Here is a 14,888-nt window from a genome sequence, read left to right on the forward strand (position 1 = left end):
TATTCTTGCACTTCTGATCTTCCTGTCTGTAATTCTTCTCAGGGGCTGGTATTATAGGCATGCATAACTGAGTCTGGTTTTATGTAATGCTGAGGACAGAACCAGGGCATCTTGCCTGCTAGGCAGGCATACCACATGAGAGCTGCAGCCCCAGCCCCTCAAGTTAGCCCTTTCTTTGGTAGTTTTTCTTCTTCAAAGGGTTTGTCTGTTTAATCTAAATTATGCCAGAGCTTCTCCTATTGCCCTGTCTGTAATATTGCTAGAAATGCTACTTAATCTTGTTGTTGATATTGCTAATTCCTGTCATTTTTCCCCTCTCCTTGATCATTAGTAGTTTTTGAAATAGGGTCTCCTACTGAGCCTGGGTCTGATTCAGTAAGATTATGAGGCCAGCAAACCCCAGAGATCTTCCTGTCCCTGGCTGTTCTCGGAGTAGGATTATAGAACCCTGCTATCAAGCCCAGCATTTAAAAAAAAAAGATTTATTTCATTTTAGTGTATGTGCATTTATGTGTACATGTGCATGTGTGTGTACATTCATGTGTGACCATGTGTGCATTTGTGTGTATGCATGTATGTACACACATGTATGTGTGCATGTGTGTGCACCTGTGTACTCATGTGTACACATGTGCACACATGTGTACTCATGTGTATATGTGTGTGTGTGTGTGCGCACGTGTATGTGTGCACATATATGCATGTGTGTGCATGCAAAGATGCAACTGCACACTGAGAACAGAGGTTAACTGTTGCTTCATGTGGTTTGTTCATTTTTCATTCTTTTCAAGTAAGAGAAAGGAAATCCAGTGCGTGCTGTCTTATTTTGCTCGAAACCTCAAGAAGCTTGAAAACGCTGACTTGCTACAGTTTTCCCTAAGGTAATTTCCCTGCCTGGCTCCCAGCACAGCCCACATCAGAGTGGTTCTAGAACACTGTTCCTCAGATCTGCTGTAGCACATTACAGCTGAGTGCATCACTTCAAGTGCTGAAATTCATATAACTTCACATATTTATTTTATGAAAAAAGTATTACTTCTGTCACACTGCTAATAAAAAAAATTAATCCTCTGGGCAGTGGTACCTCGTGCCTTTAATCCCAGTACTCAGGAGGTGGAGGCAAGCAGGTCTCTAAGTCCAGCCTGGCCTACAGAGTGAGTTTAGCCAGGGTACAGAGAGAAATCTTGTCTTAAGGAACAAACAAACAAACAAACAAACACAGAAAAGAAAAAAGTATTCTCTTGTGAAAAGTAACAACTAGCCCGAAATCCAGGGGCAAGTCTTAGGCCACCCTTCTTTGAATGGCTGTGAACATAGTCCATACACACAACAGCAAGGATCTCACCTGTGCCCTTAACCATCCCATTTGGACTTTACTCACTGTGACGGGTTCTGGTATTGTTTGTCTCTACCAGGCTGATCTCACACTGGACTGAACTGGCCCTCTGAAGGTGGCCCTTCCTGGCATCAAAGAGAAGAGAAATACAGATGAAAAATGGGTAACTTGAAAACATGTCAGAAGAATCAGAAAGGAAATTAATCTTGAATATTTGGAAGTACATTCTTTCTTCAGCGCTACCTAATGTCGTAGAGCTGCCCTAATGTTTAACAAGCCCCGCCCCCCCCCCCTCCCACACACACACACTTTAGCCAACCTGCCCGCAGAGGTGGCGGTGCGACTCTGGATACCGCTAAGCTGAGCCTGCAAGCATGGCATTGATGCTGAGTCTTAGGGAGTTTCTGTAAAGAGGTTACTCCCACCACTGTGGACCCATTTATGAAATATGGGATAGCTTTAGTGAACAACTCTAGTTCATGGTGAAAGATCCTGAGAGAGAGTGCAAAATTATTTAAGCCTCTAGACTTGTGTCCAAAATAGACCTCACTAATGGCAGGGAGTAAAAGTTTAACTTGCCCCATTGTTCCAGGATGTACTAACCACAAAGTAGAAGTTTAACTTGCCCCATTGTTTCAGGAAATGTTTGTACAGAATACTCCAACCGTTCCTTGAACCCGTTATACTTCCCAAATGCTATAGCCCAATGCCAGGTGTTTGTGGTTTCTGCCTTTATAAACCTCTTACCCCTTGAGCTCGGGGTCGACTCCTCTACCCCTGTGTGGGATATGAGTCGCCCCCAGTGCACTGGCCTTTCCTGAATAAACCTCTTGCAGTTTGCATCAAGATTTGTCTCTGTCTGTCTGTCTGTCTCTCTCTCTCTCTCTCTCTCTCTCTCTCTCTCTCTCTCTCTCTCTCTCTCTCTCTCTCTCTCGGTCTCTCAGCTGGGCGGTGGTGGCGCATGCCTTTAATCCCACCACTGAGAAGGCAGAGGCAGGAGGATTTTTGAGTTTGAGGCCATCCTGGTCTACAAAGTGAGTTCCAGGACAGCCAGGGCTATACAGAGAAACCTTGTAAAAAAAAAAAAAGATCGATCGGTCTCTCGTGAGTTCTTGGGCATCGCGTCATCCTGGGACTTGAGTGAGCCCCCCCACCCCCGTTTGGGGGTCTTTCAATGGCAATAAAAATCATTTTGAACCTAAGCTTCATCAGCTTTGGGTCATCTGATTGTAACCTTATATAGGCTATAATCTGTCACCGTGTGAATTAAAAAAAACTATTCTAAATATTAAAATGAAAATTGAAATGTAAAAAATTGCTTTTTTTTTTTTAGTATTTCAACCCCAATGTATTGATTTATGTTAGTGAAAACAAATTAACATCATCTCGCCATAGCAAAACAGCATTTTCTAAAAGCACACCGGCCCTTAATCCTAAAATGCCAGTCTTAGACAGGGTTTTAGCACAGGGCTCAGGGGACATTTTGAACCTCGTCATTCGGGTAACATCCTCTTCTAAGTCACAGAAAGCCCAAGGCCTCAGGTCGCAGCACTTTCAGCCACCAAGTGGTCAGAACCGATAGAGAACGATTTGTTTTCGTGACTAAACATTTTCTTCTCCTCTGGGCTAGCTGATTGGTGAGCTGGTTCCCACCTCTCTCCACCCCCATCCCAAACACTGGGGGTTCAAGCACATGCAGTGACACCCCGCTTTTATGTGGGTGCCGGGGATTCAAACTCACAACCTCGTGCTTGTAGAGCAAGTACGTACTCACTAAACCAGCTTTCCAGCCGTCCATCCCCTCACTTTCAATTTTTTGGAGTTGTATCCCAGGCTGGTCTAGAACTTGGCAATCTTCCTGTCTACTTCTCCCAAGTGCTGGGGTCACAGGCATACACTCCATGCCTGGCTTAGTTTTACTCTTAGAAGAATATTTCCTAGCTCAGAAACACTGTACAAAGTTAGTAGACGACAGCACACAGCCTTTGTCTAGCTCTCATGATCAGTAACGGCCAGGTTGATTCTGCCTGTGAGGTTAGGGCACCTGTCATCTCTGCTCAAGTTGTCATTAAAAATGCAAAAGAGGATCTAAGAAGAGAGCTCACTTGGTAAAGTGCCTGCCTCGAAAGCACGAGGAGAGCCTGGATCGGATCCCCAGAACCCACATCATTAAGTGTGTGTGGTGGTATATCCTGGTGATTGAGCTCTGGGAAGGCAGAGACAGGCAGACCCCCGGGGCTCACTGGCCAGACAGTCTACAACACCTGGTAAGTCCAGGCCAAGCAAGGTAGATAGTGCTTGGATAATGACAGCTGGTACTGTCCTCTGGCCTGCACACACATGTGCAGGTACACGCACACATACATGGACACATATACATAGAAAATATGTGATTTCAAGCACATTTCAGTCTGATCTGAAAACTATTTTGATATGTTATTTTATAAGACAATTGCTATCTTAAAATTAAATTATATCAATTTTCTAAATGTTCAGGTTTCCAAAGTCTAACTTTTATGACTAGGAAGAAAACTTATGCAAAACAAGACATATAATTAAAAGGGTGACTACAGATAGTTTTTTAAGAATCCACGCTCAGCCAGGTGTGGCAGCACACACCTCCATCATGACACCTGGGAGGTGAAGGTGTGGAAGATACATAGCAAAGTCATTCTTGGCTGCATATACTGCCACATATATGTCACATACTGCCACACATATGCCATATACTGTCACATATATGCCACACACTACTGAATATATGGCAGCATGTGACATATATATGTCACATACTGCCACTCATATGCCATATACTGCCACATATATGCCACATACTGCTGAATATATGTCACATACTGCCACATACATGTCACATACTGCTGCATGTCATATACTGCCACATATGTCAATATTGCCACATATATGTCACATACTGCTACATGTATGTCACAAACTGCCACATATGTCACATACTGCTGCATATATGTCACATATTACACACATACAGGACAATGTGTTTATTGTTGAAATTACACACCACTTCTTTAGTCTTCCTTTTAGCATCTCACATATGTCCTGGAGGGTCAGTTCCACTCGGGCCCTTAGGAAGAAGAATTATTGGGGAATAACTCTAAGTTCTACACAATCACAATTATCTCCATTTCTCCTCCATTCTTAAAAGGTGTGTTCTTCACCACTGCAGAGGTTTGGGGTTTCTGGGTCACCACATCTGAGAACACTGCAGACGTCATTGCTGCCCCAGGCCCCTGAGTGCTCAACATACTTCACCACTGGGTGTGGGAAGACTTGCTGTCTTGTCTACTTAGCGATTTTCTCCTTAAAATCACTGTTCTGTAGTTCTATAAGGCTGTGCTATGCACGTGTTCTTCCATAACCTGCCTGACACCTGCTGAATCTGTGGGTGACTTGACATTCTGAATGTCTCAGCTAACACCCTCTTCAAACACTGCCTCTGTCCCAAGTCTTTTCTTCCCAAACTCCAGAAAAAAAACATGAATTAGACATAGTCACTGTTTGCTGTGCTTCTTGGTCGTTCCTTAATATTCTATGGCTCTTTTTTTTTCTTAAGTTTGGGGTACTTTTTCATTTTTCATCTCTCCTCCCGTGTTCCTTGTTTTCTTCTCTCTCTCCTCTCTTTTTGTGTCTGCCTTCCCTCCATCCCTCCCCTTACCATTTCCTGGAGCTCTTTTCCCTCTTGCATGGCAACCAACAGCACTTATGATGGCAGTTTTGTAGCTTGAGTCCTCACAACTATGTTTAACACAACCAATCCCTGTGCTAACCCATAAGGACCATATACTATGAATAAGAAAGCGTTTGTTTTTAAGTGATTAAACTATTAAGGTTACATCATTCATTCTGCAGGGCCCACATGGTCCAATTACCACTCAAAAGCCCAACATTTCAAACACCATTAACAAAGGGCTTTAGGGAAGTTGTTTCTAGTACATGAAATCTGAAGAACAAATTCAAGCCGTTGTAAGTTAGAAGACTTACTACACAGAATAGCCCAATCAATAGAAGATAAAAATCAATGTCCAAGTCAATATTCATGTAAATAATGAGAAATTAGAATTAGTTAAGCTGATCTTTTTCTTAGCATATTTTACTGGAAAACATACACAGAGGGATCATTCAGTTTTTCCAAAATGTTTTTCAGTGAAGGGCAAACTAAGATGGCTCATTTAATACTATCATAATATGCTACCCTAAACTCAGTAGATTAAAATTTTCTTTCTCACGATTTTACTGGTTGACAGCTGAACTTTTTTTTTTCCTTTTTCTAACCTGGGTGCCCTCTGTGTAATTGCAGGCGACCAGTAGATAATCCAAGCCAACTAAAGGTTCGAACGAGCAAGATGTCTAGGGTGCCTCACTCAAATGGCCAGCTGTTGCTGCTGGCTGGGAACCCAGCTGGAGCGGCTTGTTTTCCCTGCTTAGGTTTGTTATGAGATAGTCTCTGGTTCTAAGATGGAGCTTCTAGTCCATTTAAAGTCTGTGTTCTTAACTATAGCATTTACAACAATCGTAGTCATCACAGTGCCTGCCTAAAGAAATAAACTATTTCTTATCACAGTTCGATGGCTTGAACCCAAAACCTCATGCCTGCTAGACAAGCACACTATCACTGAAGGACATAGACCAGTGCTGAACTCTAACCGGTGCTGCCTGAGTAGCAGGGCCACACACAGTAAGACAAGGCGTGCGAGCAGGAATGGCAGATCACCTGGGAAACACAGCCTGGTGTAATGAGCTTGTAACTCTTTGTATCTGAAGCATTCAGATGCAAAAATTATGAGATAACATCTACTAAATGATACTTTGAAATAAAATGTGCAGCAACACATCTTTTAAAGGAACAAAGTCCCTCCACATTTTAATCAGGGTTTATGAGATATTCTTGACATCCTATCCTTGGGATATTAACTTCTCAAGCCAACTTGGTTTATGATGACTATCAACTCCATTTTTACAATCACACGAGAGAAACCAGTGCCCATTTAATACTTATTAATACAAATACTAAACTAAATTCCCCCTTTTAAAAACTTTTTCCCCCTAAAACATGAAGGTCAATTGAAAGGAATCAATAAAAGTACTCTTTGATATACAGCCTTGCAACACGTAATTTTTCCTTTTGTTTCTCTTAGGAGTTACCAGATTCTCCAATTTAACTTTTTGGTTTTTTATCTGTCTCTCTAGATTTAAATAGTCCATAAATGTAGGTGGTGTTTCTACCTTGTTGGCTGCTATGTTCGTTGTGCCCTGCGCATGGTAAGGTAGACATCCGCCGGGCACCTTAGGCTTCTAAAGCAATGGCACAGTCACTTTGTTTTTCATATTCAAAACTTACTAAGAAACATCTCACCCAAATCCTCAAGTGACTTAAGCACCGCACGGTGGTGAGCGTGGGTCCACCTAGCTCAGAGGTATCAAGGCTAGGTGGACCCAAAGAAGGAGGTAAAACTGTTTAAGATGCGTTCAAAGCGACTTATTAGTTTATAACAAAATTGTATTAGAGAGATAATGCCAGATTTAAAACAGTATCTGCGGAAACACTAGAAGCAAAGAGCAGCATGTTTCTTAGAGGCCGCTGCTTTGCGCATGGCTTCCCTCTTTCTGAGGGCCAGTTCCGCTTCAGTTACCTGCACAGGAAGCAGAGCGCCGCGATGGTAAGAGTGAGGAGGACCGCCAGCACCACGAAAGCTGCCGACAGATTACTTTCGCTTGGGATGCTGGAGCTTGGGAGAAAAACCTCTTCGCAGCGTGCTCCGGTGTAATTTTCAATGCACCTACAGAATAAAAGTTTAGATAAAGATCACACACTGATGTGGACAAGACTCAGTCTCCGGCTGGAAGGAAGGGAAAGGTCTCTGCTTTTCAGATTGTCAACGAGGCGCAGACCTGCTCGATGTGGTGCGCTTAGAGCCACGGCTACAGACAAATGCATTAGTTCACACTTGCCTCCTTCCCTTAGAGTTCTTCAGCAGCTTAGAGTCTGGAGGGATCAGGTACCACTCAGATTCCACAAGCCGGCAGCGCTAATGTCTTCTGGGTTTGACTTCTCTGCCTGCCAACTTTTACAGAAGTGTCTTGCAATGTTGTTCCTCTAGGTGTCCTCAACCTCCTCCTCCAGTGATCCTCCTGCCTCAGCTTTTCAAGTAGCTGGGACTGCAGGTATATGCCACCAAGGCTTAAAGTCTACATTTCCAGGGGGTAACTATATAACTCAACTTCATCTACAATTTATTTGATTATATCTTATATAGATGTATAGATGATTACAACTTTTTCCTCAAAATTACTACTTCTTCCAAACCCTGAGTTACTCGATATTATATCTCTTCCGTACTGTTCAAAAAATGCCTTCTTAAACTTCCGCCAACTTCACTAACAGCATTTCTATTTTTCTTCAGAGACAACATGAAAAAGCAAAGAATACCACAAGAAGCAGTCTTTGATATGGCCAGTTAGCTGTTTTTCCATGGTAACATGTTCAAAGGATTACTGCACATTAAGAAGAATTATGCTCTTTGGAGTCCCACCCATTTATATTACAGTTGAATGTAAAATAAAATTAATTTAGCTGGAAATGTTGGCACGCATCTGTTGTCCTAGAACTTGGGAAACTGAGGCAGGAAGATCGACTCAGATTCAAGGCCAGCCTGGGCTACATGGTGTGTTTTAGGCCAGCCCATCCTGGAGTGTCAAAATATAAAAACAAAGTTTTCTTTTTAATATGAGCATTTGTCTATAAAGCAGAAGTTATATAGGAAATTCACAATGTATCTATACTAACAATGCTATATAAAAACGAGCATGTACACACACACGTACATACTTTAAGCTATTTTTTACAAAAAAAAATTGTAAAGGTTGGTTTTATAAAACTAGTTTTCCTCCTCGCCTCTTTTCAGAGTTGGTGAGCTTTTAGATGTTTATTCTCTCTGCCTCCCACACTGTGCTAATGACGACAGCAGGCCTAGAGGGCTAGATATGAGCTAATGACTGGTTTAACAACCAACCAGACAGGAGAACTAGCAGCTTACATGTGCAAAGGACAGTTCTGCACAGAGAGTGAACTTTAACTGACCAAAGAGCATTATAATCCTAATGCCACCCTGTTGCAGGCAGGAGGTTACTGCTGTTGGCTTTGTGGGGACTTCAGGCAACACAATAATCCAATCACACTACTGCACTGAGTGGTTTGTAGAGACAAGGACAGGGAGCCTAAGGGCAGATACAAAATAACACGTGAGATATTCGGGGAAAAATCATAGTTACTTACAGTGTAAACATTAAAATACTATCTTGCTGGGCATGGTGGCTCACGCCTTTAATCCCAGCTCTTGGGAGGCAGAGACAGGTGAATTTCTGCGTTCAAGGCCAGCCTGATCTACAGAGTGAGTTCCAGGACAGCCAGGGCTACACAGAGAAACCCTGTCTCGAAAAAACCAAAACAAAAAACAAACAAAAAAACAAAAAACAAAAAAAACCAAACCAAACAAACAAACCAAAAAAACCCCCAAAAAACTATCTTGTCTATGGGGCTGGAGAGGTAGCTCAGTGGTTAAGAGCACTGGCTGCTCTTCCAGAGGACCTGGGTTCAATTCTCAGCACCCACATAGAGGCTCACAACCATCTGTAATTGCATTCCTTTCTTTTGGTCTCTGACAGCACCAGGTATGCATGAAGTCCAGACAGACAGACATGCAGACAAATCAATCATACACATAAAATAAATAAACGAATAAAACATGAAAGGATTGTCATTCCCATAGGCTCAACTGAATACACATGAGAGGAAAGGAGAAGTGAAAGTTAAACTGAATCCATGGTGACTCTACTGAGCTTATCTCCCTACAGGACAGCCTGTCCCTGCAGCTTCTTCCTAAACACACTACACACACACACACACACACACACACACACACACACACACACACACACACAGACACACATTACTCGATGTATGTCATCACCACACAACCCTGACAGATGCTGCCTGTTGCACCTCGGCTCAGATTTAAGACCAGAGTACACTGTAAACTGCAGTGTTCTTAATGTGCATGCAAAGTTTTCTATTATAAAAACCTAATGGCTTAATTATGGGAAACAAAGGCTTTGATATATTCCTCTTCTCATTCCTTAGTATATCTTTGGATTATATTGTCAGAATATTTGAATTTAAAATTGCTATTTAAGTTGCTAACTTTTTTGTTTGTTTTGTTTTGTTTTGTTTTCCAAGACAGGGTCTCTCTGTTGTAGCCTTGGCTGTCCTGGAACTCACTCTGTAGACCAGGCTGGCCTTGAACTCAGAAATCTGCCTGCCTTTGCCTCCCAAGTGCTGGGATTAAAGGCGTGTGCCACCACCGCCCGGCAAGTTGCTAACTTTTAAATTAAAAAATAACTAAATGAATTTTGGCTTGGCATTAGGGCAGAATGTCTAGTAGTTTCTGAAATGGCCCTAATATGCTTCTGCTGTTCCACACTATATATCATGGTGAAGGAGGATCATAAAATACCCATCAGCCCTGTAAAGTGCTGGAGATGCTTCCTGGCATTCAGTATCAAATATGTAAATTTGCTTTTATCACTAATAAATATAACTAATATCACCAACAAATAACTAAATTATTTTAGCAAAGAATTGTTTTAAAAATAAATGTTCTTACCGTTATCAGTAAATTTCTGGCATGTATTCCAATTTTATACACATTTATAATCTGGGGTCAGGAGAGGTTTCTTAGGTGAAAAGGGTGGAGGGTGGAAGGAGTTGATAAATCCCCTAGAAAGAAACCCAGTGGGCCTGTCTCAGCCAATACACACAGTGCAAAACAAACACAGGAAAGGCAGCTTTCCAAAAGATAAAACCCTACTCTGCATTCACTCCTAAGAGTTGTTCCAGATGCACAAAAATATAAATAAAAACTCTCTCACAATTCCCTTAAGATTATTTCTGGAGCAGAGACTGTAGGAATGACCATCCAGAGACTGCCCTACCTGGGGCTCCATCCCATATACAACCACCAAACCCAGACACTATTGTGGAGGCCAACAAATACTTGCTGACAGGAGCCTGATATAGCTGTCTCCTAAGAGGCTCTGCCAGAGCCTGACAAATACAAAAGTGAATGCTCACAGCCATCCAGTGGACAGAGCACAGGGTCCCCAATGAAGGAGCTAGAGAAAGTACTGAAGAAGCTGAAGGGGTTTGCAGCTCCATAGGAGGAACAACAATATGAACCAACCAGTACCCCCAGAGCTCCCAGGGACTAAACCACAAACCAAGGAAAACACATGGTGGGACTCATGGCTCTAGCTGCATATGTAGCAGAGGATGGCCTTGTGGGACATCAATGGGAGGAGAGGCCCTTGGTCTTGTGAAGGTTCTATGCTCCAGTATAGGGGAATGCCAGGGCCAGGAAGCAGGAGTGGGTGAGTTGGTGAGCAGGTGGAAGGGTAAGGGATAGGGGATTTTTGGAGGGGAAACTAGGAAAGGGGATAACATTTGAAATGTAAATAAAGAAAATATCTAATAAAAAAAGAGATTATTTTTGTATTTAAATAGAATTCAATTACCATAAATGCCTTACAAAGGTGGGTACTTTTCTTTGTTTTGTTTTAAAATTTTTTAGCCACTGAAAGAAAGCCTGGCGTAGTCCAGGAATGGTGTGGGTGCAGCTCATCAATCAGAGGAGGATTGAAGCAAACAGAAAGAGGCAGGAGAGAGAAACGATCAGTCGAGTTCTCTACCATCCACATCTGGGAAAAAGTAACACGCTGGTGGCAGTTTTAAGCAAAATAACATCAAAAAATGTTGTTATTCTTTACCTCATTAAACCTGAACTTGGAGAAAGGAACAGACACATTGTACCATGTGGCTAACCTACAAGTGAATTTTGTTTTTCCAGGTAATTATCATATAAATAAGGGAACACTGCCCATCCGATGGTGCACATAAGGAGTCTGCTCCCGGTAACTTATGAAAATGTTACGGCTTCAGCTGTAACACAGATGTTACATTTCAAGCAAACGTTAAGTCAGGGATGGCAGAGTAGAGACAGCGGACATGGAGTCGAGCTAGCGTGAGTTGAAGGTCAAGTGTCACGGAGGCACTTGCCCAGAGCTGAGCAGCCTCTGTCTTTATGTAAGTAACTCTTGCTAAAGTATTCCTGGCCTTTGCTTCTCTACAGGCTGTCAAGTCCCAAAAGGTTGTGTCATCTAATTTGATGAACGTCAAGAGTTAACACACTTTCCTGGAACTGAAGATTAACGACAGAATGTGTACAGTTGCCCAGTGATGCCTCAGAATCCATGTTGTACAACAATTTTCTAGGTGCACTGAAGAGTTTCACCAGAAGCTTTGAAGCCACGTTTAGTGTACTTGACATGAGAAAAGTTCATCTGATTTTAGTGTTCAGGAAAAGTAGCTATGATACTGAAGGTCTTCAGCAAGAGTAAAGGAACCAAACTTTAACTTGTGAGACAGGAGGATTTCCATGAGTTCAGGGCCAGGCTGGAATATTTGGGGTGACCCCCTTTAAAAGCAAAACAAACAGGAACCAAGCCACAGGAACCAAGAAGTTGTGAATCCTGAACAGATGTGGCTGTGTTCCAAAAAATGAACACTGGACTTCAGGCTAGAGAAAACTAGGTATGTAGCTGTCATGTGGCCTGATCTTGCTGCGTGCCACTTAAGCTCTACGACATGAAGCCAAAGTGGTAACCCCTGCCTTAGTTCTTTCACTTAGTTATTTTCATGATTGGTCAAGACATCTGCCAGTGCCAAGGACAGCACGATGCTGTCCAGGTGAGAGAAGAACATGAGTAGTCTCTTTTCAAATGCCAGGCTCCAGGTAAGAAACTTAGGAGGACCATGGCGGCTAATAAAGATGCTACTATTACTACTATAAAAGAATCACTGCCACCACCACCACCCCCACCACCACCACCACCACCACCCCCCCCCTCAAAAACCCCTCAACTCCAGCGCCATTCCACTTGGACAGAGCTACTCAGGAAGGAACAATCCTAACACGGTGACCCCAGAGCTAACCCAACTTCACGAACCCCATGTGACAATCAAAGTTAAGCCTAAATCTCATAAAAAAAATGAGAACAAACCAAAAATAAAGCCTTTACAAGAGTTCAAGAAAATATACTGACATGGTTTGGATCCACTTAGTCCAAGGCTACACTGATATACAAACACATAGCCAAAATCCTATCAAATGGCACAGATAGATATGCATAGACCAAGAACTCAGAGATGACTGGCTGGCAACCTTTGCCACTCTCATTACCTGGTGCCATAAAAGCATTGAACATCTCTAGCTTGATTATGCCTAGAGATATTTAGTCAATACCCACTCTTGTAAAAATAGCTATTTATGTCAAGTGTGTGACATTTGTACCGTTGAGGACTGATAATTATGAGTACTTCAAGTGGCTTAGCCTGATTTAAATCTAGTTAAAAAGCAAATTTTAGAGTTCTTCACGATTGACTGTTAGCCAGCAAACTCATATGTGGGATGCGTTTCAGGGAGCAACAGTCCACACGGAGAACCATCCGCATTTGCCATCAGGTGAGTTACTGCTTATGGGGGCTTGGAAGTTTTACTTTAAGTAAATCACTGAAAACTTCAAGGACCTGCTGAAAGTAGCCAAAGTCCAGCAAAACACAGAAGTGCTGTAAGCACGAAACAAGCAAGTCATAAGCTCTAAGCACAACCTTTGCCACCGAGTGTGCACAGGCCGGTCTGCCCCGATGAACCCTCAGAGAGGAGGACCCAGAGAACGCTTCACAAACTGAGACAAACCTGAGACAAACCTCTGTGATTGTTAGCTCTCCCTCCCCCACAAACCATATAATTTATTGAAGTCTCAGTCTCTGCCTTCTCCATTTTGCTTACCTCAAAAAGATGTTTAAGGAGAAAATTCTAAAAGTCACCCCCTGAAATAAAGTCTATTACTTCTTAAAAGGTTGGGAAATGAAGTAAAACTAAAAATAAAAAGTATGCATACTAGGTGCTCATGCCTACAACGGCAGCATTCAGAGCGGGGATGGGGTGGGGATGGAGATGGGGGGGGGGATACAGAGTTCAAGGGCTGGGCTGGAGATAGCTCAAAGGAGAAGGGCACCATTGGCTGCTCTTCCAGAGGACCCCAGTTAGATCCCCAGAACCCCCGTGGCAGTCCACGGCCATCTGTCACTACAGTTCCTCTTCTGGCTTCCTCAGGCACGGTCCATGGTGTTCAGACACATGCTGATAAAACACCCACACATGAAATAAAATTTTAAAAATCTGAAAAAAAAAGTTCAAGGGTGACCTCAGTTATACTGTAAAGTTTGAGGTCATCCTGGGCTACATGAGACTCAGCCTCAAACAAAAAAAATAGATGTATACTTTTCATCACTTATATCTTAGAGACAATGTGTATGTAGACATATATATATATATATATAGTATTTATACAGAACAACTGCTGTCACTTTTTCTTTTAAGTAATAGTTTTAGTATAGAAAATATATTTAAAAATAAATAATATATAAGTGGGCCTTCCAACTTGAGAGATTTTCCCTGTTCATGTCTTTTAAGGGTTCTTAGGAACATCTAGAAAGACTGGAGTAGCTAAACCACAGTTTGAAATGCACAGTGTTAATGCTGGCATCTTACCTTCCCAGGGTGCAGGGAAAATCTCATGACCCAACTTGGAATAAGACAAAGAGAAGCCAGCAACAGTTCACTTCCTGACAAAAGAAGTTAAGCATTAGATCTATGCACAAGTCACGGCTGCTAGCATTGCTGTGTAGAAAGTAAGGCTTATAGATAATGAGGCTTTTTTGGGAGGTGTCACCAGGCAAAGTCAGAGGGTCTGAAGACTTATGCTCTTAAGTTTTGTTCTGAACACTGAGGTCGAGAGAGATGCATCCGTAGTTTCTGCTGAGGACACTAATGAGGGAGTCTGTAATCAGAAGGAAGGTGACTAAAATAAAAAGCATTAACAAAATGCATAAACGGAGCAGCTGCTGGATGCATTTGCATTTGGTCTATTATAAGCACCGAGGTTGTTATTTCTGCTCCATAAAGGTGTTCTAGAGATCAGCCTAATTCCAGATGTTTAATAAAGCTTATGACGTACTGTCAAAGATAAAAGCAAAGGGGGTTCAGCTGTATTTAATAGCAGAGGCGTTTTGGCTGTTTTCCTTAAAATACAACCTTCTACTAAATTTAGAAATGCAAAGGCCGAAACTTATCCATAAGGCATGCCAAAAACTGACCTTATAACAAAAACAAAAACAAAAACAAAACCTTAACATTTTCTGTGGTTAATAAAGTGAGCCACAAAGTTCTGAAATTCCCTTTAAAAAGAATTTGGTAAAACATACGGTGGTGTGGTGGTTTGAGTAAGAGTGGCCTCAAGAATAAGCTCATATATTTGAATGCTTAGTCATCAGGAGTAGCACAACTTGGGAAGGATTAGTTGGTGTGGCCTTGTTGGAGGTAGTATGTCACTGGCATGGACT

At 42.2% G+C, this 14,888-nt stretch overlaps 1 protein-coding gene across 4 annotated transcripts in view; it reads right to left on the reverse strand.

The window, feature by feature from the left end:
- Nrg4 (neuregulin 4) overlaps positions 1 to 14,888 on the reverse strand; it is a 63,433-nt gene that overhangs the window by 14,837 nt on the left and 33,708 nt on the right. For all 4 annotated transcript variants that reach the window (NM_032002.2, XM_017313706.2, XM_017313705.2 and 1 more), the window contains exons 4-5: positions 7,003 to 7,149; positions 1,382 to 1,461 (exon numbers count right to left, since the gene is read on the reverse strand). In NM_032002.2, the coding sequence (NP_114391.1) occupies positions 1,382 to 1,461; positions 7,003 to 7,149 (227 nt within the window). The remainder of the gene's footprint in view (positions 1 to 1,381; positions 1,462 to 7,002; positions 7,150 to 14,888) is intronic.

The sequence above is a fragment of the Mus musculus genome, chromosome 9 (genome assembly GCF_000001635.26).
Source record: "Mus musculus strain C57BL/6J chromosome 9, GRCm38.p6 C57BL/6J".
Classification (NCBI taxonomy): domain Eukaryota; kingdom Metazoa; phylum Chordata; class Mammalia; order Rodentia; family Muridae; genus Mus; species Mus musculus.